Raw genomic sequence first — 26,556 nt, forward strand, 5'->3', positions numbered from 1 at the left:
CCCTCCAAAACATCCTAGCATTAAAAGACTTGTTCAGAGAGGGGGCTAAAAAACTTCTTTCTGCCTGCCTTCTCCTCATCCTTCTGGGTGGATGTGGGGGTCAGAAAAGATTTCATTGTATCACCCCCATACAGTTGTTGAGGTTGCCTTCATGGCTAGGCAAATGTTGGCTGCCCCTATGGAGATGGATTTCGGTGGAAAGAGGGATGCTTACATCCCAATTGAGCGTGAATCTCTTTCTCACATTCTATGACACATGGAACGAATCTTTGTGTATCCAGAATTATAAGCTTCATAGAGGCGGGGGGGGGATGGTTGGTGTGGGGAGACTATGAGACTCGGGGGGAAAATATCACCCGGACTTGCAGCATCCAAAATAGTTTTTCTTTAATTCTCTCCAGTTCCACAACAGCTAGATGACCACACTTCATTTGCAAAGTGCTTCAGAAACTTTATTGCGTTTTTCCCCTCACAGCAACTGCACAAGGTCCCTCCAAACCTGATTTCCACCTCACAGATGAGAGGAGGCCGAGGCGGCCATGCTCCAGAAGGGGAAGTGCAGGGCCTATCTGAGTTTTCTTCACTTAAACTTGCCTCCAGTCCTGCCCCATGTTTTTAAAAAATCTCAGGTCTCTTAAAAAGAGTCCAGCAGACTAACCAACTTTATTGTAGCATAAGCTTTCGAGAATCACAGTTCTCTTCGTCAGATGCTACAATAAAGTTGGTTAGTCTTAAAGGTGCTACTGGACTCTTTTTGATTTTGCTACTACAGACTAACACGGCTAACTCCTCTGGATCAGGACTCTTAGTTTTTGAGCTCTGATACTTTAAAAAGTGTTCCACCGAGGTGGTAAAAAGGAACCAGGTATGGAATTCTAGGGGTAAGTCTTGAGTTTGTGGCAGCGGGGTTGCCAACCCTCAGGTGCGGCCTGGAGATCCCCTGCTATTACAACTGATCTCCAGATAACAGAGATCAGTTCCCCTGGAGAAATGGCAGCTTTGGAGGGGGGACTCTATGGCATTTTACCCCACTGAGGTCCCTCTCCCTAGGTTCCACCCTCAAATATTCAGGCATTTTCCAACCTAGAGTTGGCAACCATACTGGCCGGTGGGAGAAAAAGAGCAGATGGACTGGGGGAGGTGGCAGGATGACTTTCAGCATGCTGGACAGGGTGCGATGCTCGGTGCATTGCCTTCATAGGTGGGTCTCCATAGGGTTGGCAACACCATTGCATGCAAGGCCTGTTGTCCTCAATGAAGCCTGGCAGAAAGTCTCGAGTAATACCTGTCCGGGTGTCCAAGAAGGGAGGCCACAGCTGTGCCTGCCTCATTCCCTTCAGGGGAATTCTGTCACCAGGGCTTCAAAGGAAGTCCTTTGTGACGGCCTCAGCGAAGTTCGGGGCTGACATGAGGATGCCGATCAAGCAGACGATGTGGACGAGGGCAAAAGTGACCAGGCAGAGGCGGTCGATAACCGCGGCGGCAAACTTCCACTGGCTGCAGGAGGCTTTAGCGGCGTCTCGTCCCCGGAAGCACTGAGCCACATAACGCAGTTCCTCCAAGATGCGGCCCAATTCGGGGATGCTAAGTATCTCCTCAGGGGTGGAGGGCTGGGGCTCTGGCGATGGGAGAAAAGGCCGTGGCACCTCAGGAGGCTTGGTGGGCAGGGGTGCCGCCGGGATGCCCGCGTAAGGAAGGTTGCCGTTGGCGATGGCAACCACCGGCGCAGCCTGCTGGGTCGGCACGGGGCTGCCTTCGCTGTTGTCGGAACTGCAGCTCAGGAGGCTGGGAGCGCAGTGGGGCCGCCCCATGGGCTCCTCCCCGGGTTGACGCATGCGCAGCAGCCAGGCACCCCAACGCAACACCACCACCTGAACCTGTGTGGGGAAAGAAAGATATTGGGCGGACCAAACCGAAGAAGATGGCGTGGGTTTTCTACAGGCAAACAAGAAAGCTCATGCCCTGGAAATCTAGTTACTTTTGAGCAGGGCTTTTTTTCTGGGAAAAGAGGTGGTGGAACTCAGTGGGTTGCCAGCAAAGAGGGCAATTCTTGGCAGGAGGTGGTGCCCCTGCTACCACATGTGTGTGTGCAAAGTGCACGCATGCTCCCAAGGCCAAGGATGTCACTTTGGGTCAGATGGAACAAGGGGGGAGTTTTTAAAAGTTTAAACCGTCCTCAGCATTTTCAAGAGGTTCCGGAACTCCATCCCATCGTGTTCCAGCTGAAAAAAAGCCCTGTTTTTGAGTAACCATTATAACTTCTGTTGGGCTTGCAATGTACCAGGCACTCACTCAGCAGAAGTACTAACATAAGCAACAGGGACACATCCTGCAGTGAGAAGCAGAGAATTTACAATTTGGAAGGACAGGGGAGGAGAAAGCAAGGTAAGAAGGGATGCATGGCGGCCGGTGAGTTCTTCATGACACTGGGGGATAAAGACCAAGGGGTGGCTTTTGAGGAAGGCCTGGAAGGAAGAGGAAGGGGAGGTGGTAGCCCATGGAGGTGCAGGCTGAGGCATTGGGCTCAGGCCTGGAGAAGTGGCGGAGCAAGAATAAGTAGCGCAAGAATCCTCTCCAAGAGAAGGACACTCACCCATTTGGGCATGCAGCCGCTGTCGGGGTCGTGGTGATGGTACTGTAGCACGAAGACCGTGGCGACCACAGACAGGCCTACCATCCCCATGGTACTGGCAAAATACTGTCCTGGAGAAGAAGCAGAAAAAAAGGGGCCTGAGCAGAGGAATCCGCAGATGAAAATTCTGGAAGACTCACCCCGTGGGCATCGCTAGAGGGCTGCACAGCTACAATCCCACCCTTCTATGGCGTACTTGGCACGGCTTATAACATTAAAGAAATTAAGTATTTATTTACTTACTTGATTTAATACCCCGCCTTTCTCCCCAAAAAAGGATTACATGCTGTCATTTTATCCTCGCAACCCTGTAGTAGGCTAGGCTGAAAGGGTATAACTGGCGCAAGAGCAACCAGCCAGCTTCGATGGCAGAGCAGGAATTCGAACCTGAGACTCCTATTCTGACCACTACTCCATACTGTCTTTCTCTTACCCAAAAGTAAGCAGTCCACAAGACAAGGAGCCTTTTCCAAGAAGAAACTGATAATCAATTCACACTCCCAAATGGGAAGTTTTCAAAGCCATCGCTGATATAACCACTAAAAGAATAGTGTGTGGATCCTTTTTGCCAGAAGAGGTTGGGAATTGCCATCCAAATTAACTCTTTGGCATAGCAGAGAGGGGCCGGGGGGACCCCCTCCAGCCCCTCTTGCAACTCAGGGAAGGCTCTGTGGTTGGCAGAAGAGACCCCACCCACAGCCTACCCCCCACATTCTGGGCACAGAAAGTAAATCTTCCCAGAGCAGAGGGCTCACCTTCACAGCCAGTTTGTGCCCTGGCACCTCTCAAAATGGAGCACGGCCCTCAAACAGGGCAACCCTGCCCCCAAACCCGTCTGCACCCCACCGTATTTCACATACCAATGAGAGGGATGGAGTCCGATGTGGCTGGCATCACCTCTGCCACCAGTAGCATGAAGACTGTGAGCGACAGCAGGACGGTGATGCCTGCACAGGGAGAAAAGAACCCTGTTCATTCATTCATTCATTCATTCATTCATTCATTCATTCATTGTCCGCCTTTCTCACTGAGACTTAAGGCGGATTACACAGTGTACCTTTGGGCCTGCTTCAAAAGTTGCTTTCCTTTTTGGGACTATGGCTGCCAACCTTCAAGTAGGAAGTGGAGATCTCCCAGAAATACAACAGATCTACACAGAGTTCAGTTCCTCAGGAGGAAATGGCTGCTTTAAAGGGGGAACTCTATGGTGTAGTAACAACAGCAGCAGCATTCGATTTATATTCCGCCCTTCAGGACACTCAGAGCAGTTTACAAAGTGTGTTGTTATTATCCTCACGACAATCCCCCTGTGACGTGGGTGGGGTTGAGAGAGCTCCGAGAAGCTGTGACTGACCCAAGGTCACCCAGCTGGCTTCACACGGAGGAGTGGGGAATCAAACCCGGTTCTCTAGATTAGAGTCCCGTGCTCTTAACCACTACGCCAAACTGGCTCTCTCCTAGACTGTTTGAAGCCCCTCCCCAAACCCCACCCTCCCAGGCTCCACCCCCTAAATCTCCAGGAATTTCCAACTCAGAGTTAGCAACCCCATCTGGGACTGCATGCAAAGTTGTTCCATATTACATTTTTCAAACATAAGAATCTCACATTAGTTAGTATGAACACGTTTGTATTTTATTCTTCATGATCAGCATTTATTAATAGAGAGCATCAGGGATCATTTTGAGGGAGAACGCACAGGAGTGCAGTTCCGGCAGTTCCCCAAACAGGTCACATGACAGGTGGCCCCGCCCACCAGACTCTCAGCCATTTTGGGCCTGTTTCAGCCTGGACTGGGACCGAAATGGCCCAGATTGGACTTCTGACGGGTGGTGGATCACTCTCCCGCTCAGCAGTGGCCCGATCCTGACCATTTTGGGCCCCTTTTTACCATTTTGGGCCCAATTTTGGCCCTGAATGGCCAGGATTGGGTCCAAAACAGCCAGGATAGGTGATGTCAAAGGGAGTGGCATATGCAAATCAGCTATGCTAATGACACACTTCTGGTGATGGCAAGGGGTGTGGCATATGAGATGCTAATGAGTTATGCTAATGAGTTCCTCCAGCTCTTTTCCTACGAAATGACCCCTGGAGAGCATGACTGAGCGCCGGGCTGCGTTTCATGGCCGTTTCACACGTTACACAGAAAGAGGCAAACGCAAATCAGCCATCAAGCCTCTCAGAACCGCCTCTCCAAGCACTTCTGCCTCCACCCTCCCGGCCGCACAACCAACCTGAGAGAGGCGGGACCCACTTCCGAGTCCTGAATTTCAGACCCACTGATCTGTTGGGCTATCAGGACACAGCGGGGGCAAAATTGTATAGTTTCCCTCCGTAAGAAGTCAATTTGCTTTCACCGTCCAGATGGCCATGAAACTCAACAGAACTGGGACCACTGAAAAGATCTTTGGGCCAACAGCTTTTCTTGACTTTTTATTTTGATTAAAATGACACCATAGTAAAATACTCTCTTAAAAGATTAGGATGTTTGTATTTAGTTCCTTGGTGTTCCCAGAGTTGCCAACCTCCAGATGGGGCCCAAAGATCCCCTAGAATTGCTCCTTATTGCCAGACTACACAGTCGGGTTGCCAGCTCTGGGTTGGGAAATTCCTGGAGATTTGGGGGGGGGGGTGGAGTTTGGGGGAAGGGAGGGACCTCAGCAGGGTATAATGCCACAGAATCCACCCTCCAAAGCAGCCATTTTTTTCCTGGGGAACTGATCTCTGTCATCTGGGGATCAGTTGTACATCAGGGAGATCTCCAGCCGCCACCTGGAGGTTGACAAGCCTACTACACGGAGCAGTTCCCCTGGAGAAAATGTGTCAGCCCTAGAGTGTCAGTCCCTGGCAGCAAGATCCCCAAGTCCCCCACAGCAAACAAACAAATGCATTGGGTGAAAAACTTTATTCAGAGATCCATTCAGTTCAGGTATTCACTCATAGCGAAAAGTTGGCAGAAGTAATTAGGCAAACCAGAGAGCCAGTTTGGTGTAGTGGTTAAGAGCGCGGGACTCTAATCTGGAGAGCCGCCGGGTTTGATTCCCCACTCCTCCACTTGAAGCCAGCTGGGTGACCTTGGGTCAGTCACAGCTCTCTCAGAGCTCTCTCAGCCCCATCTACCTCACAGGGTGTTTTGTTGTGGGGATAATAATGACATATTTTGTAAACTGCTCTGAGTGGGCGTTAAGTTGACCTGAAGGGCGGTATATAAATCGAGTATTATTATTATTATTATAAACAATAGGACTACTGATATAGAGGGACGTTCTCCCACCCCTTTGCATTTAGGTGCGAAAGCCTAAAAAGTTACATGGGAATAAAAAGCAGTTTAGTCTGAGAAAAGGTACACAGTGGAATCTTCTCTCCTGTGAAACAGATACACGTTACTACCCAGCTGCAAGCTCTTAGCCTAGGCCATGCAAAAATGAAAGCGTGTATTTCTTAGAGATAAGGGAGCGCTTGCCAGCTCCTTTGGCAATGAATATTAGCAGTTTGGACACCTTCAGGAGTCTTCTTATAAAATACGTAAGATACAGTATTATAATATAAAATGCAGTAAACCACAATGGTAGAATTGTCCACATCATTCTCAGTATAAAACACGGTGATGGCATATAACACAACAACAGCATGGACGCATGGCATACGTGACAGAATGGCTGCTTCGGAAGGTGGATTCTGTGGCATTATACCCTGCTGAGGCACCTCCCCTCCCCAAACTCCACCCTCCTCAGGCTCCACCCCCCAAATCTCCAGGAATTTCCCTCCTCAGAGCTGGCAATCTTGACGTTTCACATTTCTTGTGCTCGCCCCTTCGCCCACCGAGTGGGCATTTATCTCCCCAGTAAAACGTTGACTCCCTCCAACCGTTGTCCTTCCATGAGCTGGGCCCATCTACTGTTCAGCTTCTCCTCCGCCCACTCCCCCTGCTGCCCCACATCCTGCCTCTAGCCAGCAGGAGCTTTACCCAGAGAAATCTTCTCCCCGGAGTCAGCCGGCAGCATGAAGACCAGAAATGTCATGGCGGAGAGCAGCAGGCACGGCACCAGCATGTTGAGGGCATAGTACAAGGTCCGGCGGCGCATCGTGATCGCGAAGGTGACATCCACGTACGGCTCCCGGCAACATTCGTAGAAAACTTTGTTCTGGCTGCCAGGCACACCTGTGGGGAGGGGGAGAAGCTTCGGTCAGCATAGATGGGGGGGTATGGTGTGCCCCCCAAAATCCAAAGTGAAAATTTAAGCAGAAATGCGGATTACGTCTAGCAAGTACAGATACTTTCCCAGCAGCGGCTGTATATTCCCCCCCACCATAGAAAACTAATTGGAATTCAGCTCAAGGGCAAGAAATGTGGCCTTCTGCAGACATACTTTCCTGGCTGCCACCCTAAATCCCCTCGCTGGTTCCACAATTTGTTTTGCTTCCATATCCCTCCATTCCACTGCACTTCACTGTCTGGCTTTCCACTGAAATATGGAACACTCTTACTCAGTATGGACTTAGGCAGATTGTGCGAGGGAGGGCAGAAAGGGGTAACGCAGTGCTTGGCTCTCGGGGATCTTTCTTGATGTGCCCACAGTAACGCCAATCTCTGGGTCACTGGAAGAGTGGAGGGATAGCTGTGAATCTCCTGCACTGTGCAATGGGTTGGACTAGATGACCCTTGTGGTAACTTCTAGCTCTATGATTCTAAGACAGAATCGGCATCAAATTTGAATCTGAAGAAGGGAACGTTTACTCTTGAAAATGTATACCCTGGAAATCTTGTTGGTCTCCAGGGCTTTTTTTCTGGGAAAAGAGGTGGTGGAACTCAGGACCACACAGTGATGTCACTTTGGGTCAACTGGAACAAGGGGGAAGCGGCGCGGAGGGCAATCCAAACTCCCCTCTGTCTGGAGATCAGGGGGCGGGGCCACTGGCCATGTGACCATTTTCAAGAGGTGCCGGAACTCTGTTCCACCACGTTCCAGCTGAAAAAAAGCCCTCTTGGTCTCTAAGGTGGCCCTGGACTTCAGTTCTGCTGTTCTACTGCAAACCAACACAGCTACTTACCTGAAAGCATTAAGTTTGTCAGCCATACAAATTTCCACTTTCAAGACAGTCCTAGTAATCAGGGTGCCTTGAGTTTTGCATGCACCAGATTTTAGCTCTGTCAGCTGCAGAAGTACTAAGAACTTTGAGGCCTTTCAGAGCAAACCAATTAGCAAAAGCATGTACGCATCTGTTTCCATAGTTCAGGATAGTTTATTCTGTTTCTGTGTTTTCAAATAACCCGGCACTTTGGCCCCAGAAGTGGAGCGGTGATAGAGAGGGATCCAAGGAGCACCATGAGTTCTAGCAACTTGAGCCAGCGATTACTCCAAGTGCCCTCTTACCCACGAGGTCCCACTCGCCATTGGCTACATAGCCAGAGGTGTCCATCTCCATCAGGCGCAAGTCAAGCAGCCAGCCATCATAGGTCCAAGAGCCGAATTTGAGATCACACTTCTGGGTGTCAAAGGGGAACCAGCGCACATCAATTCTGCACGTGCTCTTCAAGATGCCTGGGAAAACAGAATTGGGTCGGGGGGAGAGGGGGCCACAGAGTCACAGTGAGCAACAGCAATTGTCAAAAATGCCAACTGCTTGTCAAAAACGCCAACTCTGAAAAATAGTAAAGAGTCCAGTAGCACCTCTAAGACTAACCAGTTTTATTGTAGCATAAGCTTTCGAGAACCACAGCTCTCCTTGTCAGATACATCTGTTGAAGAGAGCTGTGGTTCTCGAAAGCTGATGATGCATCTGACAAAAAGAGCTGTGGTTCTTGAAAGCTGCCGATGCATCTGGTGAAGAGAGTTGTGGTTCTCGAAATCTGACGATGCATCTGACAGAGCTGTGGTTCTCAAAAGCTTATGCTACAATAAAGTTGGTTAAAAGTGACACTGAGAGATCTCTGTCTTTTGGTGCTACACCTCTGAAGATGCCAGCCACAGCTGCTGGCGAAACGTCAGGAACTACAATGCCAAGACCACGGCAATACAGCCCAGAAAACCCACAACAACCATTGGTTAAAAGTGCTACTGGACTCTTTACTATTTTGCAACTATAGACTAACACAGCTAACTCTTCTGGAATTCTGAAAAAGAGATTCCAAGTCTGTTCTGAGCAAAGACAGTCATTCCTTTAAAACGTCAGCAGGGGGAGCTACCATCTTACTTAATTCCTATTAATACTTCATGACACGTAGCATCAATTTTGCGTATTCTTGGCATTACCTTTGCAAAAAACCCCGTAAAGTAGGTTGGCGCTATTCTCTCCCTTCCCATACTGCAGACTGATGGTGAGGCTAAGGGTGAGCGAAGCCCAGCTCGGCTAAGGCTACCTACCAAGCTTGTAGCAGAGGCAAGAATTGGTTAGGCCAGGAAGCTAGCGAGCGCATCAAGGCAGGGGTTGGGCATGTCCTACAAGCAGCTCTGTCCATGCCTGGCCAGGGCAGCTTTTAGGGCCAGGTGGAACGCTATTGGTTCTTTTGAATCACCTGAGTTGGTAGCTTGCAGTACTGCCCTTTGGCCATCAGCAAAGGAGGCAGTACAGAGCAGCAAAGATTTGTTTAAACCATTGCTCTCACTCCCAAGGCAGCCAGCAGTTTCGGAGCAAGGCGCCTGGGCCCTGCAACTGAAGCCGTAGTTCAAGATTCCTATTTTTTTTTTAATGGATGGGAACTGCTACATCACACCTGGCTCCACGCAAGCATCTCTGGCCACTGGCCAGTCCATTTATCACCCACAAGAAATGTCTCGGATCCATTTGGGCCTCACCTGGTGGCAGCCACTGACAATAACCGCTAGAGTTGACCAAGACGTTGGTGTGGAAAGTGGAATCGAAGTCTTCATTGGCACTGGGAGGAGAGAAGAAATCAAGGCATCGTTTAGCCAGTGCCGGATCTCTTTTGGCCAAAGATCCTAAGGAACGAAACAGCATCTAATCCTGATGTGGCCAATGATATCCAACTTTACAAGGATAGCAAAGAAAAGGAGGCGTTCCGTTTCAGCAGTCTGGCCCCTCTCCGGCTGCTTCAGCAGCCATAGGAAAAAAGGGGGCGAATAATCGCAGCGGGAGGAAAAATTATCCACAAACAATTACCAAAATAAACCCCATATTCAGAACAATAGTAATCAAGTTACATCCAATGAAACAATAATAGTCAGGTTATATCCAATAATTGGTCAACATGCATAAAAGAAAAACATTCAAACCAAGTTCATACACAAGCATTACGCGCAGGCAAGCCGCTCGAGAAAAGCTGCGTTATTTGCAGTCCAACAGGTGAAGTCCACCAATTGTCTGGTCTCCACTGAGTCAAAGTTGAAGAATCCACAAACCCAATGCAGAATGAGGTGAAACTCCATAGGGTGCATGATGGTAAGGTATCTTCCTCGCTGTCTAGTCCAAATGTTACAGCAGGGGAAAGAAGATTCTGGAGTGTAAACTCCACCGCCATAGGCAAGAAGGAAGCACCCTGTGGGACTGTCTTCTTGAGAAGGTTTCCTTGGCAAATATCCTCAGATACAGAGGACACCTCCTCAGAAATGCCCTCACCGCAGGCATCCAAGGCGAATGGGGATGCCCGAGGGGACAGCCTTTTCAGGAAAGTGTCTTCCGTATCTGAGGATTCGAGCAGGGGCAGATCCACTATGAAACTAAGGAAGGTTGTTGTGGGTTTTTTGGGCTGTATTGCCGTGGTCTTGGCATTGTAGTTCCTGACGTTTCGCCAGCAGCTGTGGCTGGCATCTTCAGGGGTGTAGCACCGAAAGACAGAGATCTCTCAGTGTCACAGTGTGGGAAAGATGTTGGCAGGTCATTTATATCTGCTCAGGAGGGGTGGGGTTGAGCTGAGTCATCCTGTAAGAGTTTCCCAGGGTGTGGAATGCTAATGGCGGGAGACTTCACTGTATCCTGAGGAGGTTCTTTTGCATATGGATTGGTGCTTGATGTGCTAATCTTCTCTGCAGGGCTATTGTTGGGTATAGAGTGTTTTGTTAGCCTAGTGTTTTACAGAACTGGAAACCATGCTCTGTTCAATCTTAAGGTTTCTTCTTTCCTGTTGAAGTTTTGCTTATGCTTGTGAATTTCAATGGCTTCCCTGTGCAGTCTTTAGCACATCAAGCACCAATCCATATGCAAAAGAACCTCCTCAGGATACAGTGAAGCCTCCCGCCATTAGCATTCCACACCCTGGGAAACTCTTACAGGAGGACTCAGCTCAACCCCACCCCTCCTGAGTAGATACAAATGACCTGCCAACATCTTTTCCACACTGTGACACTGAGAGATCTCTGTCTTTCAGTGCTACACCCCTGAAGATGCCAGCCACAGCTGCTGGCGAAACGTCAGGAACTACAATGCCAAGACCACGGCAATACAGCCCGGAAAACCCACAACAACCATTGTTCTCCAGCCGTGAAAGCCTTCGACAATACATCAAACTAAGGAAGCTTAAGCTTCAGGGCTGCCATAATCCTGGAGGGCCCCTGAAGCAACTTTTTTTTTAATGAGTGAATTTTCCAACAAAACGGATGGAGTTTTTTTTTAAGTGTTTGTTATTAAAATAAGACTATTTTAGTGACAGAATCATAAGCCAATGGGTTGAAGTGCTTAATATTGGCCTTAGAATATGCTCTAATACCCGTCTCGTACGGCCTCAAAATGTCCCTGTAATTGGTCAAATTCCAAAATTTTGATTCTATCCATAGCCTACATTGTGCCCGGTGGGTCCTCGAACCCTTCGTTGGTGCTCAGCTAAATAGTTCTAAGGGGCTCACGGTATGGCCCATTTTCAAGGACTCCACCCCACCACCCCGTTCTCCGCCATTTGGGCCTCGAGGTCCTTGCAAGGGCAGTCAAGGTCCTTTGGAACTTGTTGGAGGTTGCCTTATTGTGGCTGATTGAGAAGGGGCCCCCGTAACAGTTCAAGCTTCCGGGTCCCAAAAACGTAGGTCCACCACTGCCCTCGGGGTTCCCTCAGGGTTCTTCCTCCCCTTTGTCTAAAGGACTGGTTCCTGAGATGCCCCAGGGAGTGGGTCTCCCCCATTTCTTAGAGTCCTTGATGTCCCAGGTCTCCGCTTCAGCTGGAACTCAGACATCTTGGAGGACAAAAGGCATTCCACAACCCCTTGAGCCAGTAGGGAGAAACGGAAGGAACTCAAAAAGACCATGTCTGGGTCGCACAGGAACCAGCCCCAGTTCCACAGCACGCAGCATTTCACCTCCCCAGTAGGACCCCCCCCCCAAATAAGATCACCTCCCCCCAGTTTCTCAGAACGTTACCACCAACACACCAAGTCAGGAGAAGGTCCCGTTTGGCACCTCAAGACCACCTGCGCAAGGAAGGATGAAATCTGGTCGCATCTAAACCTACAGCTGAGAAGCAGACCGTGTTCCAGACCAGCTCCCAGAGCTCTGCACCACTCCACTCCTCACATCCCTTCCCAGTTCCTCGCAGCAGGACCGTTTGCTCTGCATCCACCCCGAAAACCTGCAGGCTGGCTGCCACCGTCTCACGACCCAAGAAGATCCGGAAAAGGCTCAACGCATCCCAGAAAGAAGCTGCTCCCACCTGTTGTACAGGAGGATGTCGGGTGTCCAGACGCTGTCAGCAGAGAAGCGGAGCGTCTTCACGCCGGGATATTCGGATTCGTTCCATCGCAGGTAATGATCATACCAGTACTGGAGGGAGAGAGAGCGGGGGCATGAGGGGGCTTGAGAGGGCTTCCCAACCTCTTCCTCCCCTGCCCCAAGAAGAGCAGATGTAGAATAAATTCACAGGACTGGATATGCTGTTTCCTTCGGATAATGCACTCAGGTCTTAGAAGATAGTTTCTGGGTCGGGGGGGGGAGCTGGTTGCTCCGCAGTTGATCAAGGAAGATACAGGTCCAAGGTGCTATCGGACCCAGATCTTGCTCTTTGGGTCTCTGAGAGCTAAGCTACAAGACATGAATTACACGAGGAGGAGGCGCACGTGAAGGGAGTCGCAATGTTAGCAGGGAAGCTGAGTTTTAAAAGAGATCGGAAGGCTTTGTCCATTTCCCATCTCTACAGAGCTAGGGAGATGGCTGCTCAGAGAGTTTGTTATTTTCCTCTTTTCCTCCTAGGAGGGGTGAAACTGACAGAGCTTTCAGAGGCAAAGAGGAAATTAACAAACCCTCTGACAAGCCATCTTTCCTGGCTCTGCAGAGAGTGTGGAAATCGACAAAGCCTTCTGATCTCTTTTAAAGCCCAGCTTCTCGGCTAACATGGCGACTCCCTTCACGTGCTCCTCCTCGTGTAATTTGTCTCTTGTAGCTTGGATCTGAGAAAGCTTTCATTACTGTAACTTCTACTGCAATTGCTTTGGCAAAAGGTACTATGCAGTTGTAAGAATGGGGGTGGGGGGAACAGTGCCTCCCACCAGGACCCAATCCACCAGCTCCAGACAGCTGTAAATGCAGGGGGGATGCTCCTTGTGCCAGGGGGGAAGCATTGCTATCGGCAGAACAGACCTGCCAACCCCATACCTGGGACGGAGGGGCTTGTCTACAAACCATGGTCAGTGTGCTATTGAGTTTAAGTGTCATGGCATCAGTCTCAAATATTCTAGGAAGTACAGCTTGGCAAGAACATTCGGAGTTATCGTTAATAAGGGTTCAAACCCTTCCCAGCAGAAGCAGAATCATAGATGCCCCTGCCATAGATTGTCCACCCCTAAATCACAGTTTCTTACCATCTGGAGCCAGACGTTGGTGGTCAGAACTTGGTTCTTCTCATCCTACAAAGTGGAAATGAAACAGAGACTTGTGTGAATTAAAAAGGCGACTGATGGGGAGGGAAGTGAAGTCTACCTTTAAAGCATCTGGCCCGTCTAAAAACTCCAAGCTTAAACTCAGCTTGGACTAGCCTCCCAAATCCATCTAGTCTAGGATGCTATGGTAGCCAAACGGATGCCCCAGGGAAGCCCAAAAGGAGGGCATGGAGGCCTCAGCTCTTCCCCAAGTAACTGTTATTTGCAGGCATAGTACCTCTAAACATGGAGGTTTCATTTAGCCATCACGGCTAACAGTGTCATGTATGCAAGCATCCATGCCATTATTGTGTTCTGCATCTTATACTGAGAGTGATGCAATGTCAACGTTATATACTGTATCTTGTGCATTTTATATAAGTCACCTGAGGGTGCCTAGACTGCTAATACTAATTTCCAGAGGAGCCAGTGTCCTTTGTTATCGCTAAGAAATATGACCTTTCACTTCTGAGTGTCCTTGTACCGGAGCTGCAGCTGTGTACTGAAATGTACCTTTCTCACTGGAGGGAATGATTCCACTCTGTACTTTGTCTAGACTAAACTAATCTGTTCCCATGTAACTTTTTGTGTTTTCGCGCCTGAATGCAAACGGCCCAAAGGGCGGGAGATTGTCCCCTATAATTAGTAGTCCAATTGTTTGAATAATCGCTTCTGCCAACTGCTACCTTGGAGTGTATACCTGAACTGTATGGATCTCTAAATAAGGTTTCTTCAACCAATGCACCTGAGTGCTTGCTGTGAGGGGCTTGGGGATCTAACTGCCAGGGACTGCCGCCCCAGGACTGACAAATAGCCATTGACTGAATTCTCCTCCATGGACTTAAAGCTATCTGAAGCCAGCGGCCGTCTCCACAACTAGTGCCAGTGAATTGCCCAAATGAAGTACATTAGAAATACTTTCATTTTGTCCCTCTCAAATCTCCTGACCTCCAGGAGAGAGGCATTAAACAGGCATGCATGCAACAATTAGCAAATAATAACATAACAACAAGAGTGTACTTATATACCACTCTTCCAAAGAAGCCAATTTCTCCAAGGAAACTGATTTCTGTAGTCTGGAGATCAGTTAATAGTAATAGCTGTGCTTCTGCACCAAAAGCACAAAAATCAGCCGTGACAAGCTAACTGGATAATTTCCAAAGTTATAAATCAAAAACAAAATGGTAGAATTATTTATATCAATATTTATAACAATTTTTTCTTGTACAGGAGTTTTTACATGTAAAGCTGGAGTGGAATATACAACCATACAAATCAGCAGGGCTCATTTTGAGGGGGAACGCGCAGGAACGCAGTTCCGGCAGTTCCCCAAAGAGGTCACATGTCAGGTGGCCCCACCCACTTGACTCTCGGCTGTTTTGGGCCAGTTTCAGCCTAGATTGGGGCCGAAACAGCCTGGATCGGGCCTCTGACGGGTGTGGATCACGCTTCCACTCAGCAGTGGCCTGATCCTGACCATTTTGGGCCCCTTTTCGGCCATTTTCAACCCCTTTTTGCCATTTTGGGCTCAATTTCGGCCCTGAATGGCCAGGATTGGGTCCAAAACAGCCAGGAAAGGTGATGTCAGGGGGTGTGGTATATGCAAATCGGTCCTGCTAATGACACACTTCCAGTGATGGCAAGGGGTGTGGCCTATGCTAATGAGTTATGCTAATGAGTTCCTCCAGCTCTTTTTCTACGAAATGACCCCTGCTAATCAGGTTACAATTTAAACAGGTTACAACTTAAGGCAAGCATCTAAGGAATTCTATACACTGCTTTCACTACACTAAGTTAAAGTGCAGGAGTGCTATGTAAACAGTTTTCAAAATCATTCCTATATTTGTATACAAAGTGCTAGTTCCTGTTTATAAGAACCTGAGTTGTACATAAGATAACAATAAAGTTAGACACCACTCCAATAATCAAATGATTTATTTAAAGAGACGGTGCAAAAGGTCCAATCCACAGGTAATATACTTCACACAAGGTCCTTCTCAGATATTATAGCAGAAATTCTTCTGAAATTCTTCTGTAAGATTCCAAGAAGGATATAAATAGGTGCTGAAAATAACTGTGATATGAAGCCAGCAAATTAAACCCGTTTCAAACGATATTCTTCATCCAGGCAGTTATTAATAGCATAAAACAATTCAACGATGACAATCAAATTCTATTTACAGTCTCTCAGCATCCGTCCTCCATTTTAGACATGAACTCCTGGCGGTAGGGAGAGTCACAATTTAGAAGGCACTGGAGCTGATCTATTTATTTTATTTATGTTATTTATAGTCTGCCTTTCTCACTGAGACTCCAAGCGGATTACATAGTATAAGTCAATATGAACTTTGGCTAAGACATTCAATAAATAAATCACAGAGGAGGAAAGTATAAATGTGAAAAAACTAGCAGAAATCCAATACAGAGCTGGGGGGGGGGGGGTAGAAATGCTGAAACAAACATAAAACAGCATGGAACTATCTAGTAGGAGCATATTTACAGCAACAGACAGTCCATAGAAACATGGAGCTGGAAGGGATCCCCTCAGGGCCATCTAGACCAACCTTCTGCACAATGCAGGAAATTCACAGTTAATTTTTCCCCTTCACCTCCCTCCAGGGACCCCAGCTCCATGTCCAGAGAAAGGCAAGAAACCTCTAGGACACCACCCACCCACCCACCCCCGGCCAATCTGGCCTGGAGGAAAATTCCTTCCTGACTACAGATTGGCAATTGGCATTACCCTGGGCCAGGGGTCATTTCGTAGAAAAAGAGCTGGAGGAACTCATTAGCATAACATATTATCATATGCCATGCCCCCTTGACATCACCAGAAATGTGTCATTAGTGTAACTGATTTGCATATGCCACACCCCCTGACATCACCTTTCCTGGCTGTTTTGGACCCAATCCTGGCTGTTCAGGGCCAAAATGGGGCTCAAAATGGCAAAAAGGGGACCTAAATGACTGAAAGTGGTCATTTTGGGCTCTTTTGGGCCGTTTGGGGGCGAAACAGCCCAGATCGGGTCAGTGCTGGGCAGGGGAGGGTTCCCTCCTGGCAGCGGTCCAATCCAGGCTGTTTCAGCCCCAATCCAGGCTGAAACGGGCCCAAAATGGCTGAAAGTCAGGTGGGCGGGGCCACCTGACATGTGACCTCTTTGGAGAACTGCCAGAACAGTGTTCCTGCACGTTCCCCCTCGAAATTAGCCCTGCCCTGGGCATTTGAGAAAGGGCTACGAGTGCCAAGCATCAGCTCATCCCTTCATGCCCTCCCTCTCTCTTGGTCTGTGTACATTCATATTAAGTCAGAGAATCATTCTAGCTATCAGATGACCATCTAGCTTCTTATTAAATACCTCCGAGGAAGGAGAGCCACTACCTCCCGAGGAAGCCTGTTCCACTGAGGAACTGCTCTGTCAGGACGTTCTTCCTAATGTTTAGCCAAAAACTCTTTTGCTTTAATTTTAACCCGTTGTTTCTGGTCCAACTTGCTGGGGGAACAGAAAACAACTCTGCTCTGTCCTCTATGCGACAGTCCTTCGAATGCTTGAAGAGGGCTATCATATCCCAGTAATGTAGGGAGGGGCTCTCAGATGCTTCGCTAATGAGTTAAGGACCATAGACTTCACCACTGTGTTGCCTTACGTTACTTGTGGTCTTAAACATGTGCTCCTATGAGCTACCTGTGTTTCATGTTAGTCCTAAAGGTGCTACTGGACTCTTTACTATCCTTCATCTGACGAAGAGAGCTGTGGCTCTCGAAAGCTTATGCTGCAATAAAGTTGGTTAGTCTTAAAGGTGCTACTGGACTCTTTACTATTAAAGTTTAACAGTTAATTTCATTACTGTGTTCTTCTAAAGCTCTCAAACCATGTGGGTGACTCACCTCCAGCAAAACAAACAAACAAACAAACAACCTGAATCCCCAAACCAGACCTTCGCAAGCAGACATCAGCCTGGCGAAATCTGCCTTGACATTCCACCCTTCCCAAATGCGCCTCCCAGCTCTGCTGCTTACCACGTCCATAATCTGCATGAGGCTCAGGGTGAAGTGGACTGTCAGGGGCTGTGCGTCATCACCCACCGGCCTTTCCAACGGGGTGTAATCCTCCATCAAATCCTTCAGCAGCTGGCGCTGGTAGATCCCTCCCCAGGCGCCTGGAAGTCAGAAGTGCGCAAAGCCCAGTTACCTCTCTGGCGCATGGAGACCCACTGCACACTGCACTGTCCCCAGAAAGATGTGAGGAGAGAGGAATAATAAAACCTCTCACCCAGCAATGCCACCCCAACCCCTCCCCTGGTTGCCAGGTCCCCTGCTATGGCATGGAAGCCCCTGCATCCCGCTGATGCTCACCTGACCAGTGGCGGGAGAAGGCATCCAGGCCAGCAGGGGGAAGCATCCCGACCGCCATGCACAAACTGTGTGCCTGCATCCCCCTGTGATTCCTGGCGCGACCCAGAAGAAACGGGTCACATCAACATAGCATTTTAGGCGGATTTTTAAAGAATGCCCCAGTGCGACTCATGGCTTCGGGAATGATATAATCACCAGGGGATGAGGGCGCGCGCACGGATGATTACCTGTGCCCCCCCCCGGACCCCCTCTTTTGACTTGGGAGGACCTAGCAACCCTGACCCCTCCCATAGCTGCCATATTATTTTTCATTTATGCCATTATATGCCATCTTTTCTCTTTTCTTACTGCGCTGTAAAGGATATAGATAGGGAGAATCTCTCTAAAAACTGAAGGAAGTGCTAGGGTTGCAGGAAAAAACCTCTGAAATCTTTTTTAAAAATACATTGGAGGATTAAAGCTCTCCTAAACAAAAGAAACAACCCCTGTAGATTTAATAAAAGAATGCCCACTGAGCTCTCATTGGCCATTTAGGAGGTTTCTAGGCAACAACAACATTACTGCTGAGCTTTCCAAACCTTGGTTTCTGTAACTTGGAAGCCAAAACAGCCTGTTCCCTTGTCATTTCCCCTGATTGAGGAGGATTTCCTGCAGACGGGTCCAGAGGACAACCATCAAAGAATCACCACCCACAGAACAAGGCCCATTCTGGGGCTTGGCACTGCATCATGCCTCTTTTTGGAAGGATCTGTGTGCCACTTTCCCAGGGCATGTCATTGATGGTCATCATCTATCAGCTGGGCTGACCGTGCATTCATTCACTTCTCACAGCCTGTCTGTGAGAGGGCAGTGAATGTTTGCAGCCAAGAGAAAAAACAAACTCCAGAATTGTCCTAAAATGTGTTAACAGTTCTAGAGGAACCACAGAGCATGAAAAGGAAGGCCATGCACTGCAAGTCATTTATTTGTGTGTGTGTGTGTGTGTGTGTGTGTGTGTGTGTGTGTGTGTGAGTGAGTGAGTGAGTGAGTGAGTGAGTGAGTGAGTGAGTGAGTGAGTGAGTGAGTGAGTGAGTGAGGTGGTGTCAAGTCGCCTCCAATCTATGGCGACCCTATGAATGAAAGACCTCCAAAACGTCCTATCATTAACAGACTTGCTCAGATCCTGCAAACTGGAGGACGTGGCTTCTTTTATTGAGTCCAGCTATCTCCTTTTAGGTCTTCCTCTTTTCCTACTGCCTTCCACTTTTCCTAGCATTAATGACTTTCCCAGAGAATCTTGTCTTCTCATATGCAAATGCTAGCTTAATTCCCGTGCTTCGCTATGGTATTTAACTACTTTAAATCCAGTTATCATTCTTATGTAATGTAACATTTTTTGGTTTGTGAGGGTATTTTTTTTAAGTTGGTTTTGTAGTATAATAGCAAAGCACCTGAGATTCACAACGGTGTTAGAATAAAGCGAAACGCGTTATCCCTATTCAGGAGTCTTGTACCATCTTTCTTCAACTGTCTGCAGTTTCCTTGACCTGATTTTTACCTCAGAACAGAGTTCCACAGCCAACCAGTCAGAGAGAGAGGAGTGCAAGCAGGCAGCAGCCTGCACGCCACACAGGAAAGCCAGGCCCCACAGGGAGATAGGCAACCCTAGTGAACTTTGAGGGGAAGATTGAGAGGTGCATTGGACCTCAGGACACATTCAATGACTCCCAGTAGCAACTGCTCCACCCCCACATGCACTCTAATCCCACCTGTACAATCCTCTTGAATGAGCCAGAAATGGGGTACAGGAGATTCCATGGGGAAGTGCTGGATTTTGCAAATGTTAAGTTTCTGTAAGCCAATGACAGCAAGTTTAGCATAGGGCCAGGAGAGTTTTGCGGATACCATGGACAGCCAAAAAGACTAATAAGTGGGTACTGGATCAAATCAAGTCTGAATTCTCCTTAGAAGCTAAAATGACAAAATTGAGGCTATCGTACTTCGGTCACATCACGAGAAGACAAGATTCTCTGGAAAAGTCAATAATGCTAGGAAAAGTGGAAGGCAGTAGGAAAAGAGGAAAAGAGGAAGACCCAAAACGGGATGGCTGGACTCAATAAAAGAAGCCACGTTTACAGAGATGAAAAAGAGACAAAAGTAATAAGACGAAGAAACAAGACAGAGTTTAGTTAGGCTGTCGTTTTCTTTTCCACGTAACCCTTCCCCTTTATTCTAGAAGTAAACTTTTTATTAGAAGCTAGACCAAGATGGGTAGCCGTTTTAGTCTGTTTGTAGTCGTAGAAAAGAGCAAGAGTCCAGTAGCACCTGTAAGACTAATAAAATTTGTGGTAGGGTGAGCTGTGACTCACAAAAGCTCTTACCCGATCACAAATTTTGTTAGCCTTATAGGTGCTACTGGACTCTTGCTCTTTTCTGCTGCTATTAGAAGCTAAACACCCGCATGTCATAGTTGCTTCTTCCACTGTGCTTTATTTACTCTGCTAACAATTTACCAACAGGAAGCCAGCTGGGCAGAAGAGGGAAGCCAGATGCTGCCTTTTCCTAGTAAGGCTGTGCAAGCCAGAGATCCAACAGGTGCAGCTTTCTCCATCATGGCAATGGAGAAAATTGGGTTAGGGCAAGGTGAGAGAGACTTAGGGGGAAATGAATAAGGTTTTTTTGGGGGGGGGGACTGGATCAGGAGTGCGAAAGAGGTCTGGGAGCATGTGGCCTGTTTAAATGCTACAAAGATAGACATAAACAAACCCTACCTCTTATCCCCAAATGCTTGCCTGTAGAAAACTAACAAGCCAGGAAGCCAGGATCTGACCTGCTTTTTTATTGTTTTTGTACGTGCCGGAGATGAGAAAGCACTCGAACTCCCTCTCCACCCGGTCCAGGAAGGAGATCGCCCCTTGTCTCTGCTGACTGGATCAGTTCTCAAGTATCAACCCCACAACACCCTCGTTTCCAAACTTTTGTCATTAGCTATCCCATTTCTGAAATTCCGTCTTTCCTCCAAGGAGCTCAGCATGGCGAATGTGGCCAGCCGTGCCCCATTTTATCCCCACAAGCACCCTGTGAGGAAGATGAGGGTGGCGGCAAGTGGCCCAAGGACATAGCAAAGAAGCTTCACGGCCCGGAAGGACCTGAACCGGGTCTCTCAGATCCTAGTCTGACACACTAACTCAGCGGTTCCCAACCTTTTTGGCACCAGGGACTGGTTTCATGGAAGACAATTTTCCCACGGACCCAGGGTGGGGGGAATGGTTTTGGGATGATACAATTGTGCACTTTATTTCTATTGTTACATTATAAGATATAATTAAATAATTATACAACTCACCACAATGCAGAATCAGTGGGAGGCCTGAGCTTGTTTTCCTGCAACTGGACGGTCCCTACCTCCCCTGCTCCCTGGAGCTGGCTCTGTGCTCGCCCGCCACTCACCTCTAGGGCCGAATCTAGGGTTGCCGGTGCCCAGGGCAACCCTAGTCCAACCCCTCGCCATTTCGGTGATGTCATCACGCAGGGTGGAGCAGCGGAGGCAGCGTGTGGGGCTGGGAAGCTGCCCGCACCATTCGCCTCCCCGCAGGCGAATAGCACAGGCAGCCTCGCAGCCCCCCGCGCTGCCTTTCGCCTGCCCCACAGGACAGGGGGCGGCCGGCTTGCCGCGTGTCGCCTGTCCTGCAGGGCAGGCAAAAGGTAGCGCAGGGGGCTGCGAGGCCACCCGCGCCATTCGCCTGCCCCGCAGAACAGGGGCAAATGGTGTGGGCGGCTGCGCTGCCTTTTGCCTGCCCTGCAGGACAGGGGGTGTGCGGCTAGCCGGCCGCCCCCTGTCCTGTGGGGCAGGCGAAAGGCAGTGCAGGGGGGCTAAGAGGCTGCCCGCACTGCCGCCTACATGCTCCCGGCAGCTGGCAGCTGCTCCTGGTGCCCCCTTCCTGGCGGTGCCGGGGGCAGACCACCCCTCTGCCCCCCCTTGATCCGGCCCTGCTCACCTCCTGTGCGGCCCAGTTGCTAACAGGCCACGGACCGGTACCAGTCCGCGGCCTGGAGGTTGGGAACCCCTGCTCTAACTAACCACTACATCACACTACCTCATCCTCTGTGCTTCAGCACCCTCCCCAATCCATTCAAGCAGAACGACCCTCACCACGGAGGCAGAGAACACCCAGTGTTAATTTCCTAGCCAAAAAGAGCCTTCTAGTTCTCATGGGCAGGGGTTAAAACACAAGAGACCAGACCAGCGGTCGATCCAGTCCAGCGTCCCGTCTCACACAGCGGCCAAACAGTTACTCCAGTGAGCCAACAGCAGGGCTTAGTGGCTGAGGCCTTTTTCCGGTGTGGCCACCTGGCGCAGGTATTTATTCAGAGGTTTACTTTGTCTCTGAATGCGGAGGGTCCCTTTAGTCTCCGCGTCACTTCCACAAACAGAGAAACACACACATGAGTCAAATCGTAGATTTGCCAAGGAATGTTCTAGTCCACGGGGTAGCTGGGGAAATAATACCTCCCGCTCTTTGGTACTGGATAAATAGCTCCGGATTTTTTTTTTGAGCAGGGAGAGAAAAGAATAGAACTCATAAAATCATTGCGAGTTCAGCTGCAGCTGCACACCACAGTTGCACAAAAACATCCTCTTGTTATGCTGGTAGAGTGGTTGTGCCTCGACAACCGCTCTGGATCAGAGAAATTACCCACTCCTGGTTTGCCTTCACGGTCTCTCCGTAGGTGGATCACTCGCATTCACCCTCTGAGTGACACTGAGAGATCTCTGTCTTTTGGTGCTACACCTCTGAAGGTGCCAGCCACAGCTGCTGGCGAAACGTCAGGAACTACAATGCCAAGACCACGGCAATACAGCCCGGAAAACCCACAACAACCATCGTTCTCCGGCCGTGAAAGCCTTCGACAATATACCCTCTGGTCGTCCCCCTGCTTTGTCCCACTGTGTCTAACCACATCCCAGGCCTGTTTATCAATTCTCAGGGCTGTGCCCAGAAAATAGATGCTTCCCTTGTGGCAGCCAGCAGTCGAAGGCTGATGAACCCAGCCGCCCTCTGTCTCCTTTGCAAGGCTTGGACTCTGCAGGGACTGAGGCCGCAGGTTGGCTGTACCCAGTCAGGGCAGCCCCCCAAGGGGGAAAAATGTTTTTTTGCAAAAGCCGGGAAGCTAACCTGTGGAATTCACCGCCACAAGATCGGGCACAGCCACTGGCCTATGTGACTTTAAAGGGGGCGAAAAGAATTGCCGGATTAGACCAGCAGCCCCTCTAGTTCAGCATCCTGTTTCATAAAGCAGCCGGATAGTTTCCCTGGAGGGCCAAAGCACCAGGGTGTAGAGACCGAGGCCTTCCCCTGGTGCTGCCTCCCAGCACCGGCATTCAGAGCTTTGCTGCCTCTGGATATGGAGGCTCTCTTCAGTCATCATGGCTAGCAGCCATTGAGGGACCTCTCCTCCAGGAAAATAATGGCATCCACAGGAGACAGCAAAGTTCTGTCTGCAGCTATTAGCCACAACAGCAAAATAGAACTCCCATGTACAGAGGCAGTCTACCTCTGGGGACAGGTGCCGGGGAGAGCTGTTGCCTTGCATGTTCTCTCCTTTGCAGAGGCTGAATATCGCTGTCTGCAGTCAGCGGTGGGATGCCGGACTAGCTAACCTTCGCTTAGATCCAGGCAAGCCAACTTCACAGTACTGGGGCAGGACTTTTGACACAGAGACCCTCTGAGAAGGGGGTGGCAGAAGCTGGGATGTTGCAGACCCCCCCCTCCAACGGGACTGCCTACGTTAATGTAAAATAGCCAGCATGGGGGGGGCAGGGGGCTGCTCTCTTCCTGGCCAGCTCAGTCCCTGAATGTCCTGGAGGGAGCCGGGCCAAAGTGGCCCCTCCAAACCCTAGCCCTGGAGTGACATGTGACAAGCTGGCCTGCTAGGGTTGCCAACCTCCAGGTGGGGCCTGGAGAACTCTTGGGATTCCAACTGGTATCTAGAGCATAGAAATCAGTTCCCCTGGAGAAAGGGGCTGCTGGCGGGGGACGGACTCTATAGCTTTATGCTGTGTTGAGGTCCCTCCCCTCCCCGACTCCCGCTCTCCATACCTTCCACACTCAAAATTTCCTGCTTCCTTGCCTCCAGAGCAGACGGAGAAACACTCGGATGCCAAAGCCCGGGGGGCTCTTTGATGCAAATTAGACGGTATTTACAAGGCAAGAACTGGAGAACAGGCCCCCCCCCCGTCAAAAAAGAGGAGTTCGTCTCAAATTTGCATACAAGTCGCAGTTATGTCCTTTTTAAAAAAGTAGTATCATTTTTAGGAGGGGTCGGCTTCCTTTCGAGTAAATGGGAGCTAGATTTCTCTGGAGTAGACGGTATTTACTCCAAAGCAAGAACAGCCCCCCCCCCCCGCCAATGCCATCAAAAGAAAAAAGAGGGGAGGTTGTCTCACATTCGCATACAAGTTACAGTTATGTGCTGTCAGAAAAAGTGGTATATATTGCTTTTTAAGGGAGGGGGTCGCCTTCCTTTTGAGTAAACACGTTAGGGGGGGGGGCTAGATTTCTCCGGATTAGACGGCATTTACTCCAGCGCAAGAACTACTCCCCCCACCCCCGGACGCCATCAGGAAAAAAAAGAGGGGAGGTCGTCTCCGATTCACGTACAAGTTATGCCCAGTTGTTTAAAAAAACCATTTTTAAAATTCATTTTGTTTTATTTTGGATTTTTATTCAGCCCTCCCCCGTAAACGGGCTCAGGGCGGATTGCAACAATTGTAAAACATATACAAATGCACGCAATTATAAAAACGGTAAAACACCTAAAAACTTTCAAACATTCCGTACAATAAATGGATATCCAGAGGGCAGCCGATAAATGCGACCAGGCAGCCAAAAGTAAGACCAGGGGAGGGGGGTCTTTTACGGGGGTCGCCTTCCCTTCCAGCAAACACGCGATGCGGGCGGGATCCCTCCGGATTTCGGCTCCGCGGCCCGCCTCGCCCCCCACCGGCCACCCCCTGCGCCCGAAGCAGCCCGGGGAGCCGCAGCCCCGCCGGCGGGCGCCTTACCTGGCAGGCAGAGGCCGAGGCCGAGGCAGGCGCGCAGGGCCAGCAGGCGAGCGGCCGGCCCCATCCCGCGCCCCGGAGGACGCGCCGCTGCGCCGGGACAGGCGGACGAGGCTCGCGCGGCTCGGCGGGGAGGCGACACGGAGGCAGGCGCCCGCCGCTGGCCTCTCCCCGAAGGAGGCGGAGCGCCCGCCCGCCAGACCAGGTGGGGAGGGCGCTTGCCAACTCGGGGGAGGGAGGTTCCTGGAGATTTGGGGGGCGGAGCCTGGGGAAGGGTAGAACGCCACCGTTGCTTGCTATTGCGATATGGGAACGAGTCCGGTAGCAACTTTAAATTGATATCCAGAAGCTTTCGAGAGCCACAGCTCTCTTCGTCAGATGCATAATGGGAAAGAGCCCAGTAGCACCTTTAAGACCAGGGCTTTTTTTCTGGGAAAAGAGGTGGTGGAACTCAGTGGGTTGCCCTCAGAGAAAATGGTCACATGGCTGGTGGCCCCGCCCCCTGATCTCCAGACAGAGGGGAGTTTAGATTGCCCTCTGCACTGCTTGCAATCTCAACTCCCCTCTGTCTGGAGATCAGGGGGCGGGGCCACCAGCCATGTGCCCATTTACAAGAGGTTCCAGTTCCCCGCGTTCCCCCTGAAAAAAAGCCCTGTTTAAAACTAACCAACTTTATTGTAGCATAAGCTTTCGAGAACCACAGCTCTCTTTGTCAGATGCATCATAGGAAAGAGCCTAATAGCACGTTTAAGACTAACCAACTATTGTAGCATAAGCTTTCAAGAACCACAGCTCTCTTCATCAGATGCAAAGAGCCCAGTAGCACCTTTAAGATTAACCAACTTTATTGTAGCATAAGCTTTCAAGAACCACAGCTCTCTTTGTCAGATGAAGGACAGTAAAGAGTCCAGTAGCACCTTTAAGACTAACCAACTTTATCAAAGCATACACTTTCAAGAACGTCAGCTCTCTTCGTCAGATGAAGGATAGTAAAGAGTCCAGTAGCACCTTTAAGGCTAACCAACTTAAAAGAAGACATCCTAAACATGAAAAAGAAAAGACTAACCAACTTTATTGTAGCATAAGCTTTCAAGAACCACAGCTCTCGTCAGATGAAGGATAGTAAAGAGCCCAGTAGCACCTTTAAGTCTAACCAACTTTACTGTAGCATAAGCTTTCAAGAACCACAGCTCTCTTTGTCAGATGAAAAGAGTAAAATTGCCCAGTAGCACCTTTAAGTCTAGCCAACTTTACTGTAGCATACGCTTTCGAGAACTGGGCTCTTTACTATTTTGCAGTTACAGATTAACACACCTAAATCCTCTGGATCCTTGCTAATGCTATGTCTTTGTAAACTTGTATTTATTCAACCTATGCCATTGTTTATGGAAATTGCCTTGATATTAATTGTACTAATCTCACACTATGTAATCCACCATGAGTCTCATTGAGAAAGGCGGACTATAAATGATGTAAAAATAATAACAAATAATAATAATAGATCCCCCCCTCCAAGGGAGCTTCTTCCTCTGGGGAACTGATCTCTGTAGCCTAGAGATCACTTGTAATTCTGGGACAACTGCAGGCCCCACCTGGAGGTTGGCAACCCTATTTGCTGCTGCTTCTCCTTTTAGGATGTCAGGCCTCGAAGAAAAGGTCTTTAAGGTGCGACTGGACCCGAATCTTGCTCTTCTAATAAAGCCCAACAGAAATACCCACCTATAACTATTTTTA

The 26,556-nt window shown here is 49.4% G+C and overlaps 1 protein-coding gene across 1 annotated transcript; it reads right to left on the minus strand.

Annotated features, from left to right (window-relative positions):
• Positions 1 to 404: 404 nt before the first annotated feature.
• Positions 405 to 24,889, minus strand: LOC129325742 (neuronal acetylcholine receptor subunit alpha-7-like). The gene is made up of 10 exons (XM_054973610.1): positions 24,826 to 24,889; positions 17,445 to 17,584; positions 13,370 to 13,414; positions 12,226 to 12,335; positions 9,428 to 9,507; positions 8,006 to 8,173; positions 6,598 to 6,792; positions 3,493 to 3,579; positions 2,594 to 2,703; positions 405 to 1,877 (listed from the first exon to the last, which is right to left on the minus strand). The coding sequence occupies exons 1-10, from the start codon at positions 24,887 to 24,889 to the stop codon at positions 1,362 to 1,364; spliced, it is 1,515 nt and encodes a 504-aa protein (XP_054829585.1). The 3' UTR covers positions 405 to 1,361.
• Between the last annotated feature and the right edge of the window lie 1,667 nt (positions 24,890 to 26,556).

This window comes from Eublepharis macularius, chromosome 1, assembly GCF_028583425.1.
Source record: "Eublepharis macularius isolate TG4126 chromosome 1, MPM_Emac_v1.0, whole genome shotgun sequence".
Classification (NCBI taxonomy): Eukaryota; Metazoa; Chordata; class Lepidosauria; order Squamata; family Eublepharidae; genus Eublepharis; species Eublepharis macularius.

What these genes read in the sequence shown, in the direction of transcription:
- LOC129325742 (XM_054973610.1), bottom strand. Translation starts at nt 24,889, where the DNA reads ATGGGGCCGGCCGCTCGCCTGCTGGCCCTGCGCGCCTGCCTCGGCCTC. An exon ending in GACATCCTCCTGTACAACAG is followed by an intron (nt 9,508 to 12,225) that starts GTGGGAGCAGCT and finishes CTCTCCTCCCAG; the next exon opens with TGCCAATGAAGACTTCGATT. An exon ending in GGACTCCATCCCTCTCATTG is followed by an intron (nt 2,704 to 3,492) that starts GTATGTGAAATA and finishes CTTCTTCTCCAG; the next exon opens with GACAGTATTTTGCCAGTACC.